The sequence below is a fragment of the Carcharhinus amblyrhynchos genome, chromosome 5 (assembly GCF_965287045.1).
Source record: "Carcharhinus amblyrhynchos chromosome 5, sCarAmb.v2.hapA, whole genome shotgun sequence".
In the NCBI taxonomy this organism is placed as follows: domain Eukaryota; kingdom Metazoa; phylum Chordata; class Chondrichthyes; order Carcharhiniformes; family Carcharhinidae; genus Carcharhinus; species Carcharhinus amblyrhynchos.
The window spans coordinates 33,871,930-33,899,307 of record NC_137328.1 but is presented as its reverse complement, the minus strand read 5'-3'; the positions used below and the strand labels follow the sequence as shown (position 1 = coordinate 33,899,307).

Here is a 27,378-nt window from a genome sequence, read left to right as displayed (position 1 = left end):
AGCCTGCACCAACAACAATCTCACCCTATCCCCATAACTCCACACATTTACTAGTTACTCCTTCTAACCTACGCATCCCAGGAAACTAAGGGGCAATTCAGCATGGCGAATCAACCTAACCTGCAAATCTTTGGAGTGTGGGAGGAAACTGGAGCACCTGGAGGAAACAAACACAGACATGGGGAGAACATGCAAACTCCACACAGACAGTGACCCAAGTCTCAGGAGCTGAGAGGCAGCAGTGCTAACCACTGTGCCACCCACAAAATAACCCTAACCTTTCTCTCAGGGTTTTCTTCCCAGCACAACTAAACTTAATTCATATATTCAAGTAACATCTAAATCCTAAAAGTCAGCTCATGTTTTCAACTTGTACAGTAAAGATGATGGACAAGTGATCCCGTGTGTAAGATATTGAAAGATGATAGATGTGAAATGATTTACTAGAAACACAAATGAAATCTGGACAATCCTCAAGTGTTAATGTTGCTCGAGGCTTTTTTCTGAATTGATGCATGAATTGTAACACATTAGTGGTTATACTCAGCCCTTTTTTTACAACATGAATGTTTGCTCCAGAGTGGAAAATTGACTTTGCCAATGATAATGAATTATTGCATGCTGCTTAAAACATCAAGAACAAAACACTTGAATTCATGCATCATTCACAACCTCAGGACATCCCAAATTACTTTACAACTGATTAAGTCATTTTACATTGGAGTCACTGTTGTAGACATTTAGTGTTGTGTTTCTGGGTGGGAACTGAACCCACAATCTCTGATTAGTGAAGCTGATTGAAGTCCACAAGATGCTCGTAGTAGCGTCAGATTAAACTACTGACCGAAGACAATGGTGGAAGCAGCGCTGGCTTGAAATCCAGAGGAAGCACATTATAGATTAGTTATTGCCTTTTAGTTGAGGGGGTTCTATTGTGTAACTAGTTTCTCTGATATTTGTTTGTGGCATATGGGCATCACTGGTTGGTCAGCATTTATTGCCCATTCCTAGTTGCCAGAGGGCAGATGAAAGTCAACCACGTTGCTGTGGCTCTGGATTCACATATAGGCCAGACCAGGTAAGGACAGCAGATTTCCTTCCCTCAAGTGAAACAGATGTTTTTTTCCTGACAATCAACAATGGTTTCATGGTCATCCGTAGATTCTTAATTCTACATTTATTTTTATTGAACTTAAATTCCACCGTTTGCTGTGACGGGTTTGAACCCAGGTCCCCAGAACATTAGCTGAGTTTCTGGATTAATAGTCTAGTGATAAACCCAAGAAATATATTTCTTACTTATAGCAGTAGCCAATATATTGACTTTCTATAAGTGATCACCGTCTTGCTGGGTTTTAAAGAAATATGCTCAATAGTTACAACTAATGTAGCATTTTTGTGCTTAGAATGTGCATCAAACATGTCCCAGTTTGCACGGTACATTATTTTGCCTGGTGGAAACGGTGGAAAAAAATTCAAATGACGTTGAATCCCCATAATTGACTTAGGCACAGAATCAAGTCCAACAAATCCAGAGGCTTCATTTTTTGGACGAGGTGTTGAACAAAGACCTTGTCTTCCTTCTCAGGTGGATGTAAAAGATCCACTGGCAGCACTGTTTCAAAGAGTGGGGAGTTGGTCCTGACTCATGATCATTTACCTCTCAACCAATTAAAACAGATAATCTGGTATCATTTTTCTGTTTGTGGGACCTTGCTGTGCAACATTGGCTACTGCACGTCCAACATTGCAACAAAGACAACACTTCAAACATACATAGTTGGCTTTGGGATATCCTGCGCTCAAAGATGCTAGGCACAGTGACACAGTGGTTAGCACTGCTGCCTCACAGCATCAGGGACCCGAATTTGATTCCCAGCTTGGATCGCAGTCTGTGTGAAGTTTGCATGGTCTCCTGGTGTCTGCGAGGGTTCCTCCGGGTGCTCTGGTTTCCTCCTAGTCTGAAAGATGTGATTAGGTGCATTGGCCAAGCTAAATTCTTCCTCAGTGTACCTGAACAGACACCACAGTGTGGTGAGAAATGCATTTTCACAGTAACTTCATTGCAATGTTGATGTAAGTCTACTTGTGACACTAATAAATAAATAATGAATCCAAGTCTGTCTTTCAAAAGTATCCATCCTCCCAAAGTCCTTTTTCTCAGCCCTCTCTGACTTACCTTCCCCACAAAAACTAAACTTATGCTTATTTGAACCTCAAGCTTATTTGGTTCCTGTGTATTTCATAGAATCTCTACAGCGCAGAAGGCCTGATAACAATTCCACCCTGGCCCTACCTCCACAATCCCACATATTTACCATGCTAATCCCCCAACCCCAAGTGACAATTCAGCATGGCCAATTAATCTAATTCTTTAGACTATGGGAGAAAACTGGAGCACCTGGAGGAAACCTATGCAGACACAGGAAGAACATGCACACGCCACACAGAATTGAACCAGGTCCCTGGTGCTACGAGGCAGCAGTGCTAACCAATGTGCCACCATGTTGCTCCTTTTTAAAATTTTCATATAGGTGTTTGCTTTTCTTCAAATTCAATTTTGATCCTAAAATTCCAAGCGAATAACGTTGCTTTAACATATGCCATCTCCTTGTTTTTGATCCCCATTTTCTGCAGACCATCCAATATGTTTAAAGTAATTCTCAAAATTACCTTCTTTCTCCATTCAGTTGAATGTATGCTTATATCTTCAATCACTCTTCCTGAATATCCTCATTTTTAAAAGCTTGCTTTGAATTCTTTACACTCTGCAAGTAGTGCATCTCTTGACTCCCCAAAGATTGGCCACCATCTACAAGGCACAAGTCCAAAGTGTGATGAAATACTCTCCAGTTACCTAGATCGGTACAGCTCCAACATTCAAGAAACATCATCCAAGAACATAACAGTCCACTTGATCATCAAAAAATATGATCAGCAGGGAAATAATGGTTTGACAAAAATATAAATGTAATCTAGAATTAAATCAAATGCAACTGCCTCTCAATCAATCCCTATACCATTAGTGCATTGTAATAGTTATATGCCTTCCAATTCCATGACCTTGATCACCTAGAACAAGGGAAGACCGCTACCTGCACGTTCCCTTTCAAACCCTGTACACTCCTGACTTGGAACTATAATGCTATCCCATCATTGTTGTTGATACAAAATCCTGAAACTTCTTCCCTAACAGCACTGTGGGTGTACCTACTGCTGTGCTTCAAGAAGGTGGGTCACTCTCACCTTCTCAAAAGCATTTAGGAATAGGTAATAAATGCTGGCCTTGCCACCAATACTCAAATCCCAAGATGATCACAAACCTCACTCAGGTTCTGGAATTATGTCACCCAAATTCACAGTTGATCATAGTATAATCTGGTACCCATTCACTTCATATTTCAACATTGTTAATGATGAGGCAGGAACTGGGGTGGGGTGCCTTTATCCCTTCTTGACATGGTGCATCTACACCGTCTTTATCCAGCATTTCTTTTTCCCACCTATTGGGGGCAGCACAGTGTTACAATGGTTAACACTGCTGCCTCAGCGCCAGGGACTTGTGTTCGATTCCGGCTTGGTCACTGCCAGTGCGAAGTCTGCATGCTGCCCCGTGTCTACATGGGTTTCCTCTAGATGCTCCGGTTTCCTCCCACAGACCAAAAGACATGCTGGTTAGGTGAATTAGCTATGCTAAATTCTCCCTGTGTACCCGGACAGGCACTGGAGTGTGGCGACTAGGGGATTATCACAGTAACTTCATCACAATGTTAACGTAAGCCTACTTGAGACTAATAAATAAACTTTACTATTAGTTACTACCCTTACACATTGTATCCCTACTAAAGCCAACAACAGGGCAGTATGGTGGCACAGTGGTTAGCACTACTGCTTCACAGCTCCAGGGACCTGGGTTTGATTCCCAGCTTAGATCACTGTCTGTGTGGAGTTCGCATATTCTTGTGTCTGCATGTTTCCTCTGGGTGCTCCAGTTTCCTCCCACAGTCCAAAGATGTGCGGGTTAGGTTGATTGGCTATGCTAAAAATTGCCCCTTAGTATCCTGAGATGTGTAGGTTAAGGGGGATTAGCAGGTAAATATGGGTGGGATTGTGATCAGTGCAGACTCCTTGGGCCAAATGGCCTCTTTCTGCACTGGAAGGTTTCTAACCAACCTATTTGCTGCAAAGGTTTCCCCCTTGTCTCCTTGACTCCCTCCAATTCTTCCTCAATTTGCTTTTTCTACATCACCTTCTCTGTCATATGATCCATGAGTATGGAAGTTAGTTTTTATATGTGTATTGAGAACAACCAACTTTACTTCACTTGCACCACCCTGATCCAGCCACAGGGAGCCATATTTGTAATGTTAAGACAGAGGCAATCGTGTTCACCCACTGGTTACATTCATTTAAATGCCAATTTGACAGCCTGCAACCTCAATGACCGTAAAATCCACACCAGTTCATCACAGACTGCGTACTCCCAACTTAAAAATATTCTGTCTCCATCTCCAATTTACCCTATTGCTAAAACATACCTCCAAGTCCAGCTTCAGGAACATCCTAATACTCTCGTGTTCACCCCTGAAACCTAGAATAACTTGGGACTTTCTTTACAAAACTAAGTTGATGAAAGTAGAGACGATAATAGCATTGTAAAATCTACCAAACAGGCAAGTGATACTCTGAAAGGAGCGCTTTAAGTTTATCCACTATTTATTCCAAGGATTGATCAACCTACTCTCACCATGTACAGGCAAGATAAGTTTAATAGGAGGAGTGCTCATGCCCTCGGCTTGAAAGGGAGATACAATGTTTGAACATATTTTTCTATATGAAAATTCAATGTGGGACTATTCTATCTTTTGACAGTTGTTATGAATTGGTTACAAAATGGTAATGAACAAATATTAACAGGAAAAATGTTAAAAGCAATCAGGAAAGAGCTTGTTATTTGCTAAGAGGCATTCTCCTTGGCACAGCTGAGATGGCTCCATAGCAATAATTCTGGCAAGGGCAGTTCAAAACCACTTCAGCACTCCACCAGCCTAGCATTCCAGTGGAACAAAGAGGAGTAGAAGCGAGTGTGGATTCTTTCTATTCAGTATGCTAGGTAATTTTGTATATTTCTAGTGGTATGAAAACAAAATTCTAGGAAACACTGATCTGATGAGAGGAGCTCAGTTCTGCTTGGAGTAGCTGACAACGAGTTTTGTGTAACAGTACAATGTCACCTGGTTACATTCCAGTCAGTCACAGCATAGGAACTAGTGGTAGACAAGAACCACTTTTATATCAGTTATTCAGCCCTTAATATGAAAAGTGTCTCCTCTATAAATCAAAAACCAGAATAAAGTGTACGCAGTGAATTTTTAAAAAACTTTTAAAATCTAGCCTTTAATTAACAAAACTAAACAAAGGCACTGAACGGATATAACAAGTTATAATCTACTTAAACTTTCACATGGAGAAAAGAAGCAACATCAAAGAATAAATTCAGCACTCCCAACAGGGAACCATGTAGACTAGAGAAATGCTGCTAGTGTTGTGCCCATATCTCTGACCCTGCCCTCTCTGAATACTCCCACTGAGAACGAGGAGTTGAAATTACCTTCATAGTTAATGGAACCATCAAAGGCACAAGTGCTGTGCTTCGCATTTGTAGCATGGTATGGCTCTCTCCCATGGCCTTCTGCTTGATGGGATAATCAAAAGGCATGACAGCTTCCAATGTTCTTGTGCAAGTGCAAAATGGCTCCACCAAGGAAAATTTGATTGCTTTTTCAGTCACCATCAGAAATTGCATAAGATATTAAAATGTGGCAAGGCATGTGCAAAGAAAAAATAAATATTAAGTGTGTAATACAAAATCTAATATCCCAATCATTGGAATATTATTGTACCAGAGGAATGTGCATATTCAAATTGGCATAAAGTGATATCAAAGACTACAGGATACAAATTATCAAAGAACAATCATACTGTAGCAAACAAAAGATTTCATAAGTGTGATGGGGGAGAGAGCAAATGTTCCTTTGCTGTGCATTTTATTTTGATAAATTAGCACAGCAGAGAAAACTACACCATGACTATGAGGTTCATCTGCCTAATGTGAGAGAAATAAGAATACTCCTGTTCATGATAAAACGTAAGATTGCATAGAGCTGATTCTTGGCTTCCTTGAAGTTAAAGAAATGTCATGTGATGTTAGGATGTTTGATCAAACAATTATTTAAGGGGCAGTATTTTTCTTTAAAGGAACCAGAAACATGTAATTAAAGGTAACATTTTCCACAAGCTATAAAAAGGCAAAGCTGGACTATTTTAAAACAATGCTTTTGTAAGTGTCATTTTATATTAAAAAAGTATGGTTCAAACTGATTAAGCTGAATTTGGCCAATTCATTTCCCACTTTCCAGCATTTTACACTGTACATTACACCTTATAGAACAATTGGAACATTTAACGCAATTAAAAAATGTAGCACAAAATCCTGCTGGTGCTTCTGAACGAGAATTTCTAAAAATCAATGGAGTCTTTTGTAGCTTCCAGCGAATAGTCAGAATGCATTGCTCCCTCAAAGCAAATGGGGCTCATTTCAGTTCAGTTTGATTCCCCATCATGGTTCTGTTCATGACTAGATTTTCTGCCATGGTGAATAGGGAGGAGGGGCACTCTCCAGAGGAGAAGTATTTGGCACATTCATCAGCTGCCCTGCATGCAGCCGCTCATTCATTCGCAGGTCACATCCATCCTGGAGCATCCGTATAGCAATACGAGCGATATTTCGGGAATCATCAAGCCCGCAGTGAGGCCGCCCTTCATACTTCATTCCAAGTTTTTCCAGCATGGACGCGAGTTTAGTCTGAGTCCTGGGAACCTGCAGGCAGATGGCCACAGCATCCGTCAAAAACAGACAAGTGTAATGGCCAAAGACAAATCTGTACAAAATGAAGCTTGGAGCAGGGTCACTGAAACTTCCCCAAGTGTCTGTTGGGAAAACCGATGTATTCAAGGTCAAGTTGAATTTTTTTTAAATGGGATTAACATAACTTCTTGAAAAATGCAACGTGCAAGAATGAGTCATGCAGTAATAATCAACTCAATACAGTGCAAAGTGACAGAACTGCTTTCTACACAAACATTATTGAGGTATGTTAAAATACAGCATTGCAAAGTATGAAGTTTATCTGCTGGAAGAAGCATTGGCATTTGCCAACCCAAAAGTTGATTATTACCCATGGGTATGCACTAGATTTCAACAAACACTGCAGCAACAATAGCAACCATAAGGCATTTTCATATTTCCTCAGCTGTGTAGATTATCTGTAATAGTCCAAACTGGTTCAGTTACAATATCAGTCAAAGCAACTAGGAAACCACCTCACTGTGGTAAAAATTCAACTGATTCACTAATAACCTTTGGAAAAGGAAACTTGCCATTTATCCTTGACCTACACAATTCCAGGACCACGCTGTGACATGGCAGGATATTAAGTGCCTTTTGAAATGGCCTGGCAAACTAATAAGTCATCATAACAAGCAAGGGATGTCAATAGATGCCTTGGCAGTAATTTAATAACTGAGAATGGAGAAAAAGGCTGTGGATGCTGGGTCAATTGAAATTTTCAAAACCAAGACTGACAGATTTTTGTCAGGTATGGGTATCAAGGGATACAGTTCAAAGGTGTATAAATGGAGTTGAGGTACAGACCAGCCATGACCAGATTAACTGGTGGAACAAATACAATGGGTTAGCTGGCCTACTCCTGCAGACCCAAGACGGCTATATAATAATGGTCCCTTCAGCTACAAAGGTAAGCTTTGCAAGAACTAAACAGTTAATGTCAATGATTCTATCAACTGTAATGATCTCTACAAATTTCAAACCATTAAAATCAGTAGAGTTCCATTGGCTAAAGACCCTCTTGTGCTTTTGAGGATCATGACTGGCACTGCAATCAGCAATGCACTGCAATTCCAAAACAATCAGACTTTTCCATATACTTCAGAATTACATTATCGAACTATTTCATCTCTCCATTGAGTTTAGCTCTTAGGTATTAAAAAAATGAAAATGCTTGAACAGCTACCAATTACAGAAATAAAAAAATTAACAGTTGTGTTTCAAATACCAAGGCTTAGCCCAGTTGCGCCAATGCAGGCTCATTAGGCCTAACACTGTAGGTCACCATTGCCATTACCACTGAATCAAAGGCCATGCTCTACATTCCATCAATCCTGTCAGGTTTCAGTAGCATTTCACCACAATCTGGAAACATAAAAAAATCCTTGGAAAAGCAAGTCCCCACATTCATAAAATGCAGGTCACTGCTGAAATTGCTACCCCCACCACACCGCCTTGATGGACACTGAATTCTACCAACCCCTTCACCCAGATCCAGATGGGCACCACTAGTTGTCAACTCAGTCACTCCTCCCTTCCACACTTAACATAGCTAAGCCAGCAGCAGACCGATCTGCATTTCACCGACAAGCAGCCTGTCGCTCTCACCATCTCCATGTAAATAAGGCCTCAACACAATAACAGAGGGCTTTTCAGACATGGTCATTCAGACACAGGGGTGGGTTTCTGCTCAACCCCCACGTCCCAAAACTGGGCGTCTGAATTTCTAGGTTCGTGTTTATAGATTGAACAGTTTATGAAGCATCCTGGTATGGGAAATTTAAAGTTGGCCTCCAGTAAAATCTACAGCACACATGTAGACTAATCCTTAGCACATTGTTCCATGTAACACAACTGTATAAGTAGTGATTCAGGCCAATGATTGCATGACTCAGATTCAATGTCCTTCCTAACAGCCCAAAGTTCCCATTGTATTTGATGTAAGACACAAAGTGAACACTTGACAATGCTCTCTGAATACACTGACCCTTGCTTTTGCTATAAACGTTCACTAGTTAATGACAAAAGTACCATGTTCATAGACTATAAGCCACACTATAAGGTCTCCATTGTGACTGTTTCAAAATGATCTCAATTGGTCCATATCTATTACTTAAGTGTTTTATTTTCCAATAGCAATAACCTTGAACATGTTTTAAATTATTGGCAATAGATTGAGTTGACCTTATACATGGATACTACAATGGAGCATCAGGCTTGAATCATAGAATCCTACAGTGCAAAAGGAGGCCATTCAGCCTATCGAGTCTGCACCAACCACAATACTACCCAGGTCCTATCCCTATAACCCCACGCATTTACCCTTGCTAGTCCCTCTGACACTACGGGGCAATTTAGCATGGCCAATCCATCTAACCCGCACATATTTGGACTGTGGGAGGAAACCGGAGCATTGACAGGAAACCCATACAGACATGGGGAAAATGTGCTAACTCTACATAGACAGTGACCCAAGCTAGGAATCGAATCCAGGTCACTAGCGCTGTGAGGTAGCTGTGCTAACCACTGTGCCACCCTTAAAAATTTAGAAGTTTAAATTCCTGTTTCTATTACACATTTATGCAATGCTGATATCAGATCTTGAGATTTAAATTAAGAAATTATGTGACAATTTATCCATCAATTAGCCACAATTATCAAACAGGACAAACCAACCAATTTGAAATACAAGAACAAATAGGACTGCACTGTGTGGGCTTCAAAATTTGGACACCAGAGCCTGGATATTTAGTAGATAGTCCATTAGTTTTGAAAACACCTGCTGTACAATATAATGAAAATTATCCTACCGGAGTCTTAACATGAGGCAAAACAAACCACAAACCTTGTAGAAGTTACCATAACTTTTTCGGATGTTAATCCATTTCTTTGCAAACCGTGGATATTCGATACTACTGAGATGGCACTGAACATTCAGGAACTTACTCATGTCCCAGGAGCTAGGATTAGAGGGGAAAATAATTTTTTAATATTGAATTAGTTGCATGGAGAAACACAGAACTCAAGCACTTCACACTAAATAGATGCAAGACACAGCATGTAGTTTAAAACCATATCCAAGTGGTTTTCGGAAATGTAATTATAAATTTCAGATGTTTAAAGAGAGAAAGCCGCCCCAGATATTAGACGAGAAAAATATTTTTGATGAAGAGTCCATACTCAAAAACGCATAAGTTTTTTTTGCCTTTTACTGTCAAAAATTGAACATCATTAGTTATACAGTAATGAAATCCATGATAGGATATCTATTTAATACTGAAAAAGAATTGGCTCTGGTGAAGCTGGCTTATCAAGTTTAAAGTTTAGTTTATTTATTATTGTCACAAGTAGGCTTACGTTAACATTGCATTGAAGTTACTGCGAAAATCCCCAAGTCGCCACACTTCGGGTACATTGAGAGAGAATTTAGCATGGCCAATGCACCTAACCAGCACATATGTTGTGGGAGGAAACCCACGCAGACACAGAGAACACGCAAACTCCACACAGACAGTAACCCAAGTTGGGAATTGAACCCAGGTCCCTGGCGCTGAGGCAGCAGTGCTAGGTGCTGTGCCACTTGTGGGGGTATACAGTGCTCATTTGGAAGTTAATTTGTATATTGCATACTGGGACAGCATACACAGGGTAATTGAGCCACACTGCATTGCAAATTAGCAGGGATGTTAATTGAAGTTTCATTTCAAAAGGACAATTTCAATGCCATGTCAAAATGATCCATTCTGTTTCTTCTATGATTAACGTCAGCATGATTATTTGGTTAATGCATTTTATGCAGTTTTGTTACATACCCATCAGTTAGCACTGCATATCTGCATTTGGTTCCAAGTTCCTTCTCTCTCATCCAGTCAACCACTCGTTGAAGGACATCTGGGAAACTCCCTGCCTTGTCAACCATGTCCTGCATAAACACAGCAAGCGTATTTAACAGGGATGAAAGAATGACCCTCACCAACATTAAACAAAAACTTGTCACTTCAGATTCCGCAGCCCCATTATTTGTTTGGTCTCTCTTTTGTAAATATTTTATTAAGACCAACAGATCTCCCATAATGTTATTCATATTAAATCAGAAATCACAATATTTTCTAACCAGCAGGAAGTACTGAAGTGTGACACTGCAAGCATGAGACAGTAAATTCTACACCATATAGAAGACTGAATATTAATATGCAATCTCTCATGGTGCTGGACACAGGAAATCAAGATCTAGTAGTTTCCTGGTGGGGTGATTGGAAGGAGTGACAAACAGTTGTGCGCTTATATTTCAGTCTCCATTTAAAAGTTATATAATCTGCAGCTATTTTTATACATTTAAGAATAAACCATTTATATTATTAACATGGACATTAGAATGGGGAAACATAAATTACATGTGACACAGAAATTTGACACCTCGACGTGCATAAATTTAGATATACTTGGCTAATCAACCAATGCGCAATACAAGAATTTTGCCAGCAAAAGAGGAATCTAGTTAGCCAGAGGAACACGCTATTCACTTCCTGTTTAAAAGGCCGAGACAATCACTGATGTTTTGTGCTCACAGAAGGTTATATTTTAAATTGCTACTTTGAAATTAAAAGGAACATATACAAGCACATCAAAAAATATGCAATTTAAAAGCTGCGATGCTCATTTTGTTTAACTTCACATTGTTAATCCAACTATGACTTTTTACGTTGTCCAACAGAGACAATCATATTGCCTGACACTGAGAAAAAAGCAGAAGTAAAAATCTAACAATAAGGATTTGGACTTTTTTTAAAACTCAATTTTAAATCATACCAGAGCAAATTAAAACTCCTCAATTGAATGATTACCTGTGTGATACCTGTGAGTTTGGTACAAAATTCTGTAAGCTTGGGCTTCAGTTCTGGTTTGACATATTCCTGGAATGTATCCTCCTTGAAAACAGCAAAAAAAAGATTTTTTTGTTAGTACTTCCAGTTCTGCTATCCTGAGAAATCTTTCCTTCTACAGCCTGACAATTAAAAGAAAAATATAGTTTGTATTTATGTAGGACCTTTTGCATTCCCAGGATGTTCCATAGCTGGAGTTATATTTTGCTGTGACACATGCAAACATAACATCTCATTTGTACACAAAGGTCCCACAAAGAACAAATGAGAAAGAGTTATTTGAATTGAGGGGGAATCACCTTGACATTAGAGTTGGGCCATCAAGATGTGAAATCAGGAGGCACCTATAGGATTGTGAAAAACTGGAACTTGCTCCCCAGAATACTATGATCAATTCTGCAATGATTCAGCTGCAATTTTGACTGATTTAAAAAAGGTCATTGGCAAGCTGTTATTAAGTAGCTACTGCTGGAACATAGCTGCATCTTTAGAAAACAAAGTTTGATACAAGGCAGGCACACCTTAGACAAAAGTAATACTTAACATAGGGAACTGTCCAGCAAAATAAAACAGCCTTGCAGTAAGATCTTAATTTCTTTAAAGAGATCAAATGTCACCTTGGCTTATTTGGTAACATTCTTGTCTGAGTCAAAAGGCTGACTAGGGCATTCAAGGCCTAGAACTGAACATGTTATCCAGGCTTTCCTCCAGTACTATTGGAATGTTGCATCAGACATACCATGCTTCAATGTACAATCTTGCTGCCACAATTTCTGACATAACAGTGACTGCATGCCACTGGATGTGGGGTGCTTTAGTTTGTGATAAGACTCATGTTCTTTAATAGAATCTCATGCAAGGTGTAAAAGCTGACAATTACTCACAATTTCGAGAGTATGAGTATTCACGAGAGCAATGGGAAATTCAATAATTTCATGCAAGTATTCTGGTGGGTTGTTCTCTTCACATGTTGCTTCAAAGTCAATGACACAGATGTAATCGTAGTACGTATCTGAAGATTCTGGCTTGATTAATAACGTTTGAGTCAGTTTCTGCTTCTTGTAGTAATTTTTTAATCGCTTTCTCAGCACATCCTTCACTCCCCTAAAATAGGTCAGTGAGTAAGTGAGCAATGAACATAGGTGAAATAAATGGAGTGTGAAACAGAGGCAGAGAAAGAAACAAATTTGGGGAGGAAGTAAAAGACAAAAAAGTGAAAGATGGGCAAACACAAGGGAATAACATATAGAATTGAAGACAGAGAAAGTTTAATTAGTAATTGCATCATATATTCACACCTATATGTTTCATCAATAGCAATTTAAGAATTTTTCACTGTGCATCAATTTCTCGAGAAGTTATTATAATTATTGTTACTTGCAGTGTTAGCAATATGAATAACTCAAAAAATTAGTATAATATGGTTAGATTTGAGATTTAAATTAATAGACATGGAAGTGAAATATATATAAATCCCACCCTGAGGCTCTGTGATCATCTTGAACTGTAGTTTGTAATTATTCACAAATCAAATCTACCACCTCAAAAAGTTTCGCAATCCTAGTTACAACGGACTAAAGGAGGCAAAGGCAACTTACAAGAGCCAAATTTTACTCATTAGAAATTTATTGCTATGGGACCAGCAGAAGGTTACTTGGTTTTGGAAACAAGCAAGGGAAATCTGTGCATGGATCTAGTCTGGGCATAAGGCAAATGTTCACTGAGTTATTTCAAAAGAACAATTTTGGATTTCACTGCCTCTATGAACATCATCTTCCCAAACTCCCACCAACTTCTCAATGACTACTGGCAGAGTTATTTCCGTTGACTTAGCAACTATAACAGAATTTTTACAACTTCACACAACACATACTTTTAATAAGACCAGACTGTAATAGTTCTCTCTAGAGTTTCACTTGCTTCTTTTATTCTCCCTTTTGGCCAAAATGCTTACTTGGTTTCCAGGTGGAGCTCTGCTAACTTTGTGCGAAGCTCATCACGAGACATCCTGTTGATATGGCCATTTGTGACAGCAATTTCTTTGTAGACTGGGTCACTGAAATCTTTAACATAGGCAGCAGGGGTGGCTTTCATTGGCAGCTCTTGTCCATCAAGTCTACTGCGCTGTTTCACCTGAAGTAAAGATAAATAGACATCATAACAATCAGTGATAGGTGTCAATAGCTTACACTATGTGCTAAGTATAGTATGGGTTTCTTTTCAGATTTCAGGTGAGCTTTGTTCACAACACAATCAGCTTATAAAGTAAAGAGCTCTTTGCATGGTACAAGCAAATTGTAATACCAATTCAGAAGCACTGCTCAGAAATAAGAACAAAAATTATAGCAGGGGATGGTTTAAACTGACATTTTCTTCCCACCAGACAGATGTAGCAGAGGGTGAACAAGAAAATCAACACGTACATTTCCACTGCCTTCACACAAGTTACCTATTCGGTGACCTTACAAAATGAAAAGTTATGTCATATGACATTGCCAAGTACATTATTCACTGTGCTTTCCAAAATAAAACAGCTAGAAGCACAAAATGACAGGTTGCATTTCTTTAAATGCTCCTAAGAACATAAGAAATAGGAGCAGGAGTAGGCCATCTAGCCCTTCGAGCCTGCCCCGCCATTCCATAAGATCATGGCTGATCTGTCGTGGCTCAGCTCCACTTTCCCGCCCTCTCCCCATAACCCTTAATCCCCTTGCCTATCAAAAACCTATCAACCCGCGTCTTAAATATATTTAGCGAGGCAGCCTCCACCACTTCAACGGGCAGAGAATTCCAGAGATTCACCATCCTTTGAGTGAAGAAGTTCCTCCCCAACTCTGTTCTAAACCGTCCCCCCCCCTCTTATCTTGAGGCTGTGCCCTCTAGTCCTACTGTCCTTTCTGAGCGGGAAGAGCCTCTCCACCTTTATCCTATCCATCCCATTCATCATCTTATATGTCTCAATGAGATCTCCCCTCATTCTTCTAAACTCTAACAAGTACAAGCCTAGTTTATTCAGCCTCTCCTCATAGTTCAACCCCCTCAACTCCGGTATCAGCCTAGTAAACCTCCTCTGCACTCCCTCCAAGGCCAAAATATCCTTGCGTAAGTGCGGTGACCAAAAATGCACACAGTACTCCAGCTGCGACCTCACCAGTGCCCTGTACAGTTGCAGCAAGATCTCCCTACTTTTATATTCAATCCCCCTCGCTATGAAGGCCAGCATCCCATTCGCCTTCCTGACCACCTGCTGCACCTGCAGGCTGGGTTTTTGCGACTCATGCACAAGGACCCCGAGGTCCCTCTGCACCGTTGCATGCTGCAGTTTTTCGCCACGTAAGTAATAGTCCTTCCTACCATTATTCCTACCAAGGTGGACAACTTCATACTTGCTAACATTAAATTCCATTTGCCAGTTCCTGGCTCATTCGCCCAGCCTATCTAGATCCTTCTGCAGACTTTCCACACCCTCCGCACAATTTGCCGTTCCACCAATCTTGGTGTCATCAGCAAATTTTGACACCATACACTCGGTTCCCTCCTCCAGATCATCTATATAAATGGTAAATAGCTGAGGCCCCAGCACCGATCCCTGGGGCACTCCACTAGTCACCAACCACCAGTCCGAATAGTACCCATTGACCCCCACTCTCTGCCTCCTATTTGACAGCCCAGTTAGATCTCACTTTGCCTCTTTCCTTCCTTATGGCTGTGCAGTATAGGTTGATAAAACTCCAGTGAAAATTGAGGATTTCTGACAGAACACACTGGGTGATGCAATGACCCCTCCCTCAGAGGTTCAAGCTGCCAAATGAAAGTCTCTTCTCTCCACTGACTATAATGCACTACATGAGAACTGAGTTACATTCTTGTTGCTAATGGGCCTGACAGCAGAGTACAGTACCTTAAAGTACTCTTATTGCTTTTTGGCATTGTTCTGCACAATTCAGAAATACTTAAGTTGTTCAACTTTACACATTCACCAAGACTGGGCTCACACTGCATCCATTCTGGCTGAGGCTATTTTCTTGCCACCATAGGGTGACAGGAAGGATTCTCAATGCTGATACAAGCTCAAGACAAACTAAAGGGAATCACAAAGACCAAAAGAGGCTACGAGGTTTGAAATGTCAGCATCATTCAATTGTTTAAACAATTGCTCAGTCCCAGGTCTAAATCAGAAGGTATTGGGTTCAAGCCCCACTCCAGGGTTTGAGCATAGAAATCTGGGCCAACACCCGTATGGCACTAAAAGAGTGCTGCACTGTTGGAGGTGCTGGCTTTTAGATGAAGCAATAAGCTGAGACCCTGTCTGTACTCTCACGTGGATATAAAAAATCCCACTGCAATATTCTGTAGACAAGCAGGGAGTTATTCTTGGTGTCTTGGTCAATATTTATCCCTCAGTCAAGACAAAAAAAAACTATTACCACACTATTATGGAAGCATGAAGCGGCACTGTGACTGATCTAGTCTATGCATGACCTTTGTGCGATCAGTCCAAAATTAATCCCATGAGGATCAAAGGCCAATGTAGGTCAGCAAATGCGTTGATGACTGAACAGAATGTGAGAAAGAGAGGACAACAGAGAGAGAAGAGACACAAATTTTAACGTTTTTGTCTTTTCACTCCGCAGGTGGAGGTCCACCTCGTTGTCAAACGAGGGGCATGCACACGGTGGGTTGTGTGTGGGCTGCTCCTGGAGGTTCCGGGAGTGGCCTAGTACTTCGTGTCGGTGTGTGTGCTTGATCCTGGACCGGTAGACGGGCGCCGCAACAGCTCGGTGACTAGCACTGCTAGCTGTGCAGATACATGGATTTGGGCCTGTGTCTGTGGGAGTTTGTGCATTCTCCCTGTGGTTGCGTGGGTTTCCTCCAGGCGCTCCGGTTTCCTCCCACACCCCAAAGATGTGCTCTTAGGCTGATTGGTTTTACCAAATTGACACTATTCTCCCCTGAATCTGGCTAAGTCAGGGGTTCTATTTGTAGATACGCAGGGTAGAATAGGTGTAGGGTGATGCGGCGGCGCGGGCTTGTTGGGCCGAAGGGCCTGTTTCCCGTGCTGGGTTGTTCTTTGTTGTTCTTAAATACAGGAACATAAAGGGACGAGTGGATGAGGAAAAAATTCTGCTGCTCACTTTGGGCTTGGTCATTTTTTACATTCAGGAATAATAAAGTATCGTCAAGAACATCATTACCAATAAATAATTTTGTTTAAGTTTGTAGTAGTACCATTAAGCTTAGCTGGAACTTTAATTTACAAAAGGGGCATTACAGATGAGGTTTCACCTTCTATAATTCACATGACTATAAAAATAGTATAAACAATGATCAAAAATAAAATGCTGTATTATGTTCCAACTGCAGAGATTCTATAGATATAGGATTCCCCCAGTGACTGACTTACCTGATGAAGTTACAGGGCACTGACAGCTCAGAATGTCTAGTAGTAGATTAATGAATTGCTACAGCTCCAGCTGCCACTTTAACCAGACTGATGGAGGTATACAGGGGATTTGTCCAACATCTGTCACCCAATTTAATGCACAGCAAGCCAAACTACTCAAAATAGAAGCCAGCCTCAGAATGTAGATAGACATGCAACATATTTGGGGATTCAGCAATTTGAAGCAGTCATTAAACCAACATAGCTCCAGGTTATAAATAATCAAGAAAATTATACACAACCGTACTGGAGATGCTGAAAGTATAAGAGGTTTTGTAATAATAATAAAAAATAGACTGAGTGAACCTTTAATACCAGAGAGAAAGCATATTTCAGAGAGAATGAGTTCTAAATATGAGCACCATTATCTTCAAGCTGTGAAACACACTGTAAAGAAATTAGGCCATGTATATCCTGTGTTCAGAGGTCAGTTCAGGTATGAGACTGATCATGCCTATATTCCAGCATTACAAAACTTTACACCAGTTTCACTGGTTCAAGAAATGTGGCTTCAGGTATTCAATGTAAAGTTAAAGTTTATTTATTAGTCACAAGTAAGGCTTACATTAACACTGCAATGAAGTTGTGAAGTTTCCCTAGTTACCATAGTCCGTATCCTGTTCAAGTCAATGCACCTAACCAGCACATCTTTCAGAATGTGGGAGGAAACCCATGCAGACGCAGGGGAAATGTGCAAACTCCACTCAAGACAGTGACCCACACAGGGAATTGAACCTGGGTTCCTGGCGCTGTGAAACAGCAGCACTCACCACTGTGCTACCGTGCTGCTTTTCCTCAATTCGGAATCCTGGTCACTTGCCCTGAAGCAAGCATTGAATCTAATTAATTAATTAGTTAATCTTGCAAATTATGAAATAATTCAACAATTTCCCTTTTGCCCAATCTGCTCCTTTTCTTGCCTCTGGGCTTGTTAAAAACTAATATTTCTAAAGCACCTTTAACATTAACAAACATTGCACTACATTTCTCGGGAACATGATAAAACAAAGCATGATATTGGGCCACATAAGGAGATATTAAGTCAGATGATCAAAACTTGATCAAAGAAACATGTTTTAAGGAGTATTTTAAAGGAGGAAAGCGATGTCGGAATGCAGAGAAGCGTAGGGAGGGTATTTCAGAGTTGAGGGAACACAGGGCCTAGATGCAAGAGTATACCATTTGGTTCTTTGAGTCAGTTCTGCCATTTAATTAGATCATGGCTGATCTGTTTGTGGTCTCAATTTCACTTTGTCTACCCCTCCCCCATATCCCTTGTCTATCAGATTTGGCCTCTGTTAGAACCATAAAAAATTACAGCTGCGAAACAGGCCTTTTGGCCCTTCTTGTCTGCGCCAAACCACTTTTTGCCTAGTTCCAGTGACCTGCACTTGTACCACATCCCTCCACACCCCTCTCATCCATGAGCCTGTCCGAGTTTTTCTTAAAAGTGACCCCGCATTACCACTTTATCCGGCAGCTCATTCCACACTCCCACCACTCTGCGTGAAGAATCCTCCCTTAATATTCCCTTTAAACATTTCTCCTTTCACCCTTAACCCATGCCCTCTGGTTTTTTTCTCTCCTCCAGCCTCAGTCGAAAAAGCCTGCTTGCATTCACTCTATCTATACCCATCAAAATCTTATACACCTCAATCAAATCTCTCCTCATTCTTCTACACTCCAGGGAATAAAGTTCTAACCTATTCAATCTCTCTCTGTAACTCAGCTTCTCGAGTCCCGGCAATATCCTTGTGAACCTTCTCTGCACTCTTAACTTCATTTACATCCTTCCTGTAACTAAGTGACCAAAACAGTACACAATACTCTAAATTTGGCCTCACCAATGCCTTATACAACCTTACACAACCCTACCATAACATTCCAACTTTTATACTCAATACTCTGATTTATAAAGGCCAATGTACCAAAAGCGCTCTTTACGACCCTATCCACCTGTGACGCCACTATTCTTGCTCTCATTCCGACAAATTTCAAACCACACACTAGATTTTTCTGCAATTGACCTTCCACCTTTTTCCTACACTTACCTAAAGATTAATCTGAAAATGAAGATGGGGGAGGTAGAAATATGGTCAAGATGTTGCAATTTTGCAAAATTCAGACAAATCAACTGTGTGTGGAATTATTGATAATGGCTATTAATAATGTGTAAATCTAAAAAGCACTCAGATAGAGAGAGAATAGCGGTTAGAAAATAAAAGGCTGTGTTCAACGTTAGACTTAGGCAACTGAAGGCATGACTACCAATGTTGGGGCAATTAAAACTGGGGATACACAAGGTCAGAATTGGAGAGCTCAAGCACATTAAAGAGTGATGGGAGTGAAAATTACAGAAGTAGGGAAAAGAATGATAATGGAGGGAGTCAGTTGCTTCTCCAATTTATCAGCTCAGATGGAAGATTATGGACCAGAAATACTTCTGCTGTGTTTTGATTTCCACAGATTGCTGAGAACTTCCAGCATTTTGTTTTTTTTTAAATCTGCACTTTTCAGTTGGCCAATGATGAGAAATTTTAGTGTTCTACACATAAAAAACCATTGTCACTGACAGGGAAAGCAAAAATGTCCAAATGTTCCTGGAATGTTTTAACTTAACTTTCAGAGTCTCATCCACATTATAAACTTGTGGACTCATCATAATAGACAATATTATGAATGGCTCAACGATAGTCAAAAGAGAAGGAACAAGACAAGCTGCAGGCTACCTACTCTGCCATTTAATAAAGTTATAAAGTTTAAATCTCAGTGCCAACTCCCACCTGTCCTCATGTCCCATTATTCCATTTAAGCCCAAAAATCTCTTGGGTTGAGCCTTGGCCATGTGCAGTAACAACTCACCATAGACCCAGATGATCATAGGTTTCTCTCCCTTGTGAGAGCCAACCTGTGGTGATTTAACCTGACAATCACCACATCACAGGCAAGGAACAAAGTTGACTGGGCAGGCCTTCATGAATAATCTCAGCTAGTACAGTAATTTAACCCATGCTGTTGGCATCACTTTGTATCACAAACCAGCTGCCCTGCCAACTAAGTTTCCACAGCTTCTGGGGTTGAAAATTCCAAAGGTTTACAATTCACTGAGTGAAGAAGTTTCACATCTTAATCCTTAAGGGCTGGCCCCTTCCCCTAAGACTACAGTTCCCTCCTTCTAACCTCTCCAGCCAAGGGAAACAGCCTCTCCGTATTTGTCCTTACAATCAAATATTTCAATTAGATCATCTCTTTCTGTGTCCAAAAGTTGTTGGTATAAGTTCCAGCATCATGATTTTGAGCACATAATCTAGACTGACACAGTACTGAACTGAATAACAAACACAATAATGTAAGAAATTACAAGCTAAAATATATTGCATTTACAGAGTGTACTTCACACAGGATGTCTCAAAACAATTACAACCAATGAAACACTTCTGACCAGCAGTCACTGTTGTAATGTAGGAAACGTGGTAGCCAATTTACATAGAATAATGTAACACACAGATGCATGTCTAGGTAATCTGTTTTAGATGTTGGTTGAGAGAAAAACATTGGCCTGGGGAACAGGGAAAACTCTCTCACGCCTCTTCAAAACAATAGTGAGAGACCATTTGTGTCAGTTTGAGAGTGTAGAAGGAATTTCAATTTACTGTCTCATCTGAAAGGCAGCATTTCTGACAGTACAACACTCCTTCAGTAATGCACTGAAATTCAGCCTATATTACGGCTTGAGTTTCAAGAGTGTAAAAATACGTTTGGCTCCAGGTTTTACGGGGGGGGGGGGGGGTAGTTCTCTGGAGCTGGGGGAGGGGACAAACCCTCCGTATTTTGGGGGCGGGGGGGCTCCAGATTTTGGCGGGGATTCGCCGGGTTTTGAGGGGAGGAGTTGCCCCAGGTTTCGGGGAGGTGGACAGGCCCACAGCTGCGGTTGTTGTCCTCCTCCCTCGGGCAGGTGCCTGCTTTGTCACGAAGCTCCGCTCCAGTCCCTGCAATGCGACTCCAGGTACTCTCACCTGGCCTGAACCCGGGCCGTTATCCGCAGCCCGCGGAAGATTCTCTTTCTGCTCCTCCTCCATCCCCTCTCCAACCGCCGCGCAGACAACATTCGTCATTTCCGCTTCTCCACAGCCACCACTGCCGGAAGGTCGCCACGACTTCACTTCCGGTCCAGCTGCCGGCTCCTGCGCAGGTGCACTAGCCGCAAAGTGCGGCGTGCCGAGTCTGCGCACTGAGAACTTTCCACGCACAAAAGTTGGCCTGAGTGATGTGGGGACGAGGTGATTGGTGTAGAGAAAGATCGGTAGGTTATGCTAGGCTTCTGCTTTACCAAACCACAATGGCTGTAACCGGTTGAAAATGCTCTCAGTCCCAGTAGCTCCCCTGCAACAGATGTTAGACTAAACATGTCTAAAATTTCTTGGATTCTTTTTCTTAGCAAATGAATTTTCGCTTGCTTGGAATATTCTGAAGGAGAGGAGACAGAAACATGATAGCCAGGAGAGGCAGATACAAAGCAGTGTTTGGGAAAATCCACTGGAGGAACAGAAACAGAACAGGTTCTGGAGAGGATGGGACAGAGATTAGGAGAATGTTTGAGTAAAGGCATAGACTTGGCAGAGGAAGGTACAGAAACAAGACCGTAAACAGTCTACATCATGGCCCCCACTCCATCCACAATTAACATTGTCTATTTAACGTTGAGCATAACTAACTATTATTCCAGTCGGATTTCCTAAGTGCTGGTTAGTTAGATTCAGGCAAAGCAGCAAAATGAAGTCATACCAGATGTGCTGCACCATACCAGTTATTTTGCAAGTCTAATAGATTACAGGTGACACAGCATTAAATAAAACATGCATTTATACAAACTTTAGAAGATTGCAGAATTGATTTTTTTTTAGATAAATTTGCATTATGATCTCTTACCAGAGATTAAATCCCAGCAGTGATTAAAGCTGATCTGCCAAATCTTAACTATGTACTGGAGTTTCACATACAGACACCTGTAATTCTGTGAGTTATTAAAAACATAAATTATAAAAAAGTCAGTCTATGTCCAAAACAGGAGATTATCATTTGAATCAGGTATGTTTTGTTCATTTATTCATGAGATGGCTTCATTGGCTAGGCCACAATTTATTGCCTGTGACTGCTTGTCCTTGAGAAAGTGGTGATAAGCTGCTTGAATTGCTGCAATCCATGTGGTTTAGGTACACCCATAATGCTGTTATCAAGGGAGTTCCAGGGTTTTGACCCAGTGACAGTGAAGGGACGGCAATATATTTCCAGATTAAGATGGTGGGTGGAAGAGGGGAATTTGCAGGTTGTGGTGTTCCCATGTGTCTGCTGCCCTTGTCCTTTTAAATGGTAATAGTCATGGGTTTAGAAGCTGCAATTTAAGAAGCTGTGATCTCCTGTAGTGCATCTTTTAGATGGTACACATGTCTACTAATGTGTGTGGGAGGAAGGGGTAATGAATGTTTGTGGATGAGGTGCCAAATCAGGTGGGATGCTTCTTTACTGGTTGATTTCAAGCTTTTTGAGTATTGTTGGAACTGCATTCATCCAGGTAAATGGATGACACACTCCTGACCTGTGCCAAGTGAAATGTGTACAAGTTTTGGGAAGTCAAGAGGTGAGATACTCACCGCAGGATTCCCAGCCCCTGACCTACTATAGTAGCTAGAGTATTTATATGGCTAGTCCAGTTCAGTTTCTTGTCAGTAGTAACTCCCAGGATATTGATAGTGGGAGATTCAGCAATAGTAACGCCACTCAATGTAAAGGACTATGGTTACATTCTCTCTTGTATTATGGCTCAGGTTAGAAACTCCAAAGCATTTTGTGAAGGCCGCCTGAATCATAAGTTTTGTATCTTGAATTTGACTAGGATAAGCATGAGATGTTTCATTTCAGGTATAACTCAAGTGACCTACTAAGGAGCTTTTATCAAACAAAGTATATTTAACAATATAGTTAACATGTATGTTAATAAAATTAGCAAGAACGTTTATCAATTACAAACCAGAAACAAAACAACCACTATAATGTGTAATCCTTAATCGATGTTCCAATCAAAACCAGTATCCAATAAACAAAACCCTTTAAACATTGCTGCACAGGCTCACTTAATACGGGAATCCAGTTCCCTGGGTTGAATGCTGATTTCAAATGATCTTGAAAACACAGGGCAGCTTGCAAAACATAGCAAAACACCAAAACATAGATTCTTTACTGCAGGCTGGCAAACAAGATGTGTTTTCATCTGACAGGTAACAACAGAGCGACTTCTTTCAGCTATGCTTCTAACACTGCAGCCAAAACGAAGCTAGAAAACTTCAGTCACTAGACTGTCCAATTTTTTTTTCCTTCCAGCAATGATATCACCCAAGGCTGTGATCGGTTTAAAAAAAACCTCTGACCAGAACTATAACATCACACTTGTTGCAGATGGATAATGCCTGGCCACTTCAGCCTAAGCCTGGATTATTTGAGGAGACCCAAATAGTCCTTAACATTGTGCAATCATCAGCAAACATCCCCAATTCTGACCTTACAATGGAAGAAAGATCAGAAAGGTCATTGAAGAAGCAGCTGAAGATAGTTGGGCCTAGGACACTACCCTGTGGAACTCTTATAGTGATGCCCTGAAACTGAGATGACTGACCTCCAACAACCACAACTATCTTTTTTTGTGCTAGGTATGATTCCAACCAGCAGAGTATTTTCTCTCTGACTCCCATAATTCAAGTTTTGCTAGGGTTTCTTGATGCCAAGGGCAGTCATTTTCACCTCACCTCTGGAGTCCAGCTGTTTTGTCCATGTTTGAACTGAAGTTGTAATGAGGTCAGGAGCTGAATGACCCTGGCATCTGGCTGCAGGTTATTGCTAAGCAAGTGCTGCTTGATAGCACCGTTGAAGATCCCCATCCATCACTTTAGTGATGAGCGAGAGTAGACTATGGGGCAGTAATTGGCTGGAGTACATTTCCCCTGCGTTTTGTATACATGACGTACGTGGGTAATTTTCACATTGCTAGATAGATGTCAGTGTTGTAGCTGTACCGGAACACTTGGCCAGGGATGAGGCAAGTTTGGAAGACAAATCTTCACTACTATTGCCAGAATATTGTCAGGGCCTATAGCTTTTGCCGTATCTTAGTGTTTTCAGCCATTTCTTGATACAGGGAATGAAAAGCAATACCTCCTACAGTGCAGCATTCTTTCAGTATTGCATTGAATTGTCAGCCTAATTAAGTGTCCTCAAACCTCAGGAGTGAGCATATATACTGTTAATTTTATGCAAATTCTTCAAAGATTGCAAACTTCAACTCTTCAAAAATAGTTCCATGCGGTAGACTTTTGTCAACAGGTTTTATAGTGCATAAGGCTCAGAAAATCAGTAGTTTATTCACTGGAGCAGTAAGGTTTACAAGGTATCCAACACTCATATGTATTCAAGAATATGGAATATTTTGAGAAGTTAAATAGTTAAAAATGATTTGTCTTTGGTGCCTGGGACATTGGTAACAAAAGAACAATCCCGGGACTATCACCACAGGAGAGAACGTATCAGAAGAAATGTATTCATACACCTGGTTATTGCCTTACCTCAAGCAGTGATTGAAAAAGAGACTATAAAAGGAAAATGAATAATTATTTGAAATGGAGAACTATTGAAGGCTCCGAGGAAAAGACAGAGAAGTGGGATGGGAGTTGACTTTTTGCCATCAAAGAATGCTGTGATGGGGCAAATGGTCTCCTGCACTGTAATTTCCATTGTTTGGTTTAAGGGAGTGGTTCTCAACCCTTTTATTTTTGACACTCCACCCTCCACATTCCATTATAAAAATTCCACAGGTGCCCATAACACAAATATTTTTCTGTATAAAAAGTAGTTCTAAACGATTAAACATATTTTTAACTGCTGTTTTACTGACTTAATCTGAAACATTGCTTGTGCTGAGCACTAATTCTATGAAGATATGCAGGTATTTTCCAAAGAAATGGGAAACGATTGAATAAACATCAAAGAATTCATGCAGACACCATTGCATTGAATTGAATTGATTTATAATTGTCTCGTATTGAGATACAGTGAAAAGTATAGTTTCTTGTGAGTTCTGCAGACAAACCCTACCAGTCATAGAATACATAGGGAAGAAGGAAAGAAGTGGGCACAGATTATAGTGTTACAGTTACTGATAGGATGAGAAGAAAGATCAGCTTACCATGTCCAAAAAAGTGAAATGACTAACTGAAAATCAGGGAAATAAATCAAAAGCTGCAAACAAGTAAGTAAATAGTAGGAAACCATTAACTGAAAGTGGAAAATTAACTGCAGAGACCAAATACAAAATGGGAAACGGTTACCCAGAAAGCGGGCACATAATAAGCCAGAAACTTGCAGAAATAAGTAAAACAGAGTAAAAGTTTAATCAAAATCAAAAAATAATTTCCAAACATTAAATCCGAAGTGAGAAATTGTTAACGAAGTTTCTTCCTGAAGAATAGTGCAATGCTTTGTGGGTGGGAATCTGGAATTAATTAATGATTTTGGGGCAGCACAGTGGCAATTGCCACTACAGTGCCAAGGACTCGGGTTCAATTTCAGCCTCGGGTGACTGTCTGTGTGGAGTTTGCACATTCTCCCTGTGCCTACGTGGATTTCTTCCAGATGCTCCAGTTTCCTTCCACTGTCTAAAGCTGTGCAGTTTACGTGGATTGGCCATGCTAAATTGCCCCTTAGTGTCAGGGAGATTAGCAAATACATGGGGTTATGGGGATAGCCTGAGTGGGATTGTTGTCGATGCAATCTCGATGTGCCAAATGGCTTCCTTCTGCACTGTAGGGATTCTATTTTCATCGTGAATTACCCCCAATTAATTTTTGTGGTTGCAGTCAGATGCACCTTAGTTTGGAATAACTATGGAAAGCACGGTCTCGTGCTATTTGGCCTTGATGAAATGAAGGAGGTAAGTGAAACAAATTCCACTGCCAGGCCAATTGTATGTGGTCAGTTTTGCAGTAATAATTTTAAGGCCAGATCTCCTTCAGGTTGATGGTAGGTGAAATGGTTTGTTCAACTGGGGAGGTCAGTATCCAGTCTCCACGACTACATCTTTGCTGGGCAGTAAGTGACAGTGAAAAAGTGGAAGACCCCTTTCTCACTGATAAAGCTGTAGGACTTGAGCGGGAGTGGACAAATCTTAGGGTCACATCTGGGTATGGAAATTGTGTGAGGGCAGAGGTTATAAATGTAATTAAACTAGAGAGAAATTTTGGTACAAATAAACATAAAACTTCTCTTATAATTCAGCTTGGCTGAATAAAGAGTACATACTTAACTCAAGGAACTTGATGAGTGAGAGAGTTTGGGGCAGGGAGAGGAGTGGTGCTGTTCGAAAGACAGCGAGATCTGAGAGCTGAAGTCCAGACTCATTGATTCAATAAACAGATAGGTGATTTGTTGGTGAGTTTGAATGGTTTATTTTCTCTAAACCGGGAGCAATGGTTTAAACTAGAACCAAGAAATTATACACCAAATCATGGTGTATAAATCAATCCCATTTTACCAAACCCAAAAATCATGGCTGCAATTTTCCCAAAAATGACTAAGTGTCATAACAGACTGGCACACACCAGACCACATTGCAATTGTCCCGTGCAAAGTTATTTTTTGGGAGAATGGTGAATTGCATATCAGTTCTGGGAAGGACAGGGCCTAAACACGCTGGTGAGTCTAGCTGCAAAATGACTGGTGCCATCTGGAAAGGGCTCTGTGATCTCTCAGTGCACTGGAAGACCCCTCCCCCTTCATTGGTGAAATATTTCCCATCCCGTCCCTGACACGGATCGCTGGCATTTGGGCCTCAATAGGTTGCCCTGACATATCCTTCCCCTTTGTTGCCCCCTCATAGAATCATAGAACCCTACAGTGCAGAAAGAGGCCCTTCAGCCCATCGAGTCTGCACTGACCACAATCCCACCCAGGCCCTACCCCCATAATCCCTACATATTTTACCCACTAATCCCTCTAGTCTACGCATCTCAGGACACTAAGGGGCAATTTTAGCATAGCCAATCAACCTAACCCACACATCTTTGGACTGTGGGAGGAAACTGGAGCACCCGGAAGAAACC

The 27,378-nt window shown here is 40.8% G+C and overlaps 1 protein-coding gene across 1 annotated transcript; it reads right to left on the bottom strand.

Annotated features, from left to right (window-relative positions):
- Positions 1 to 5,365: 5,365 nt before the first annotated feature.
- Positions 5,366 to 21,348, bottom strand: LOC145342951 (3'-5' exoribonuclease 1-like). Its single transcript, XM_080188603.1, has 7 exons — positions 21,250 to 21,348; positions 13,745 to 13,923; positions 12,675 to 12,894; positions 11,752 to 11,835; positions 10,720 to 10,829; positions 9,753 to 9,867; positions 5,366 to 6,880 (listed from the first exon to the last, which is right to left on the bottom strand). The coding sequence occupies exons 1-7, from the start codon at positions 21,346 to 21,348 to the stop codon at positions 6,638 to 6,640; spliced, it is 1,050 nt and encodes a 349-aa protein (XP_080044729.1). The 3' UTR covers positions 5,366 to 6,637.
- Between the last annotated feature and the right edge of the window lie 6,030 nt (positions 21,349 to 27,378).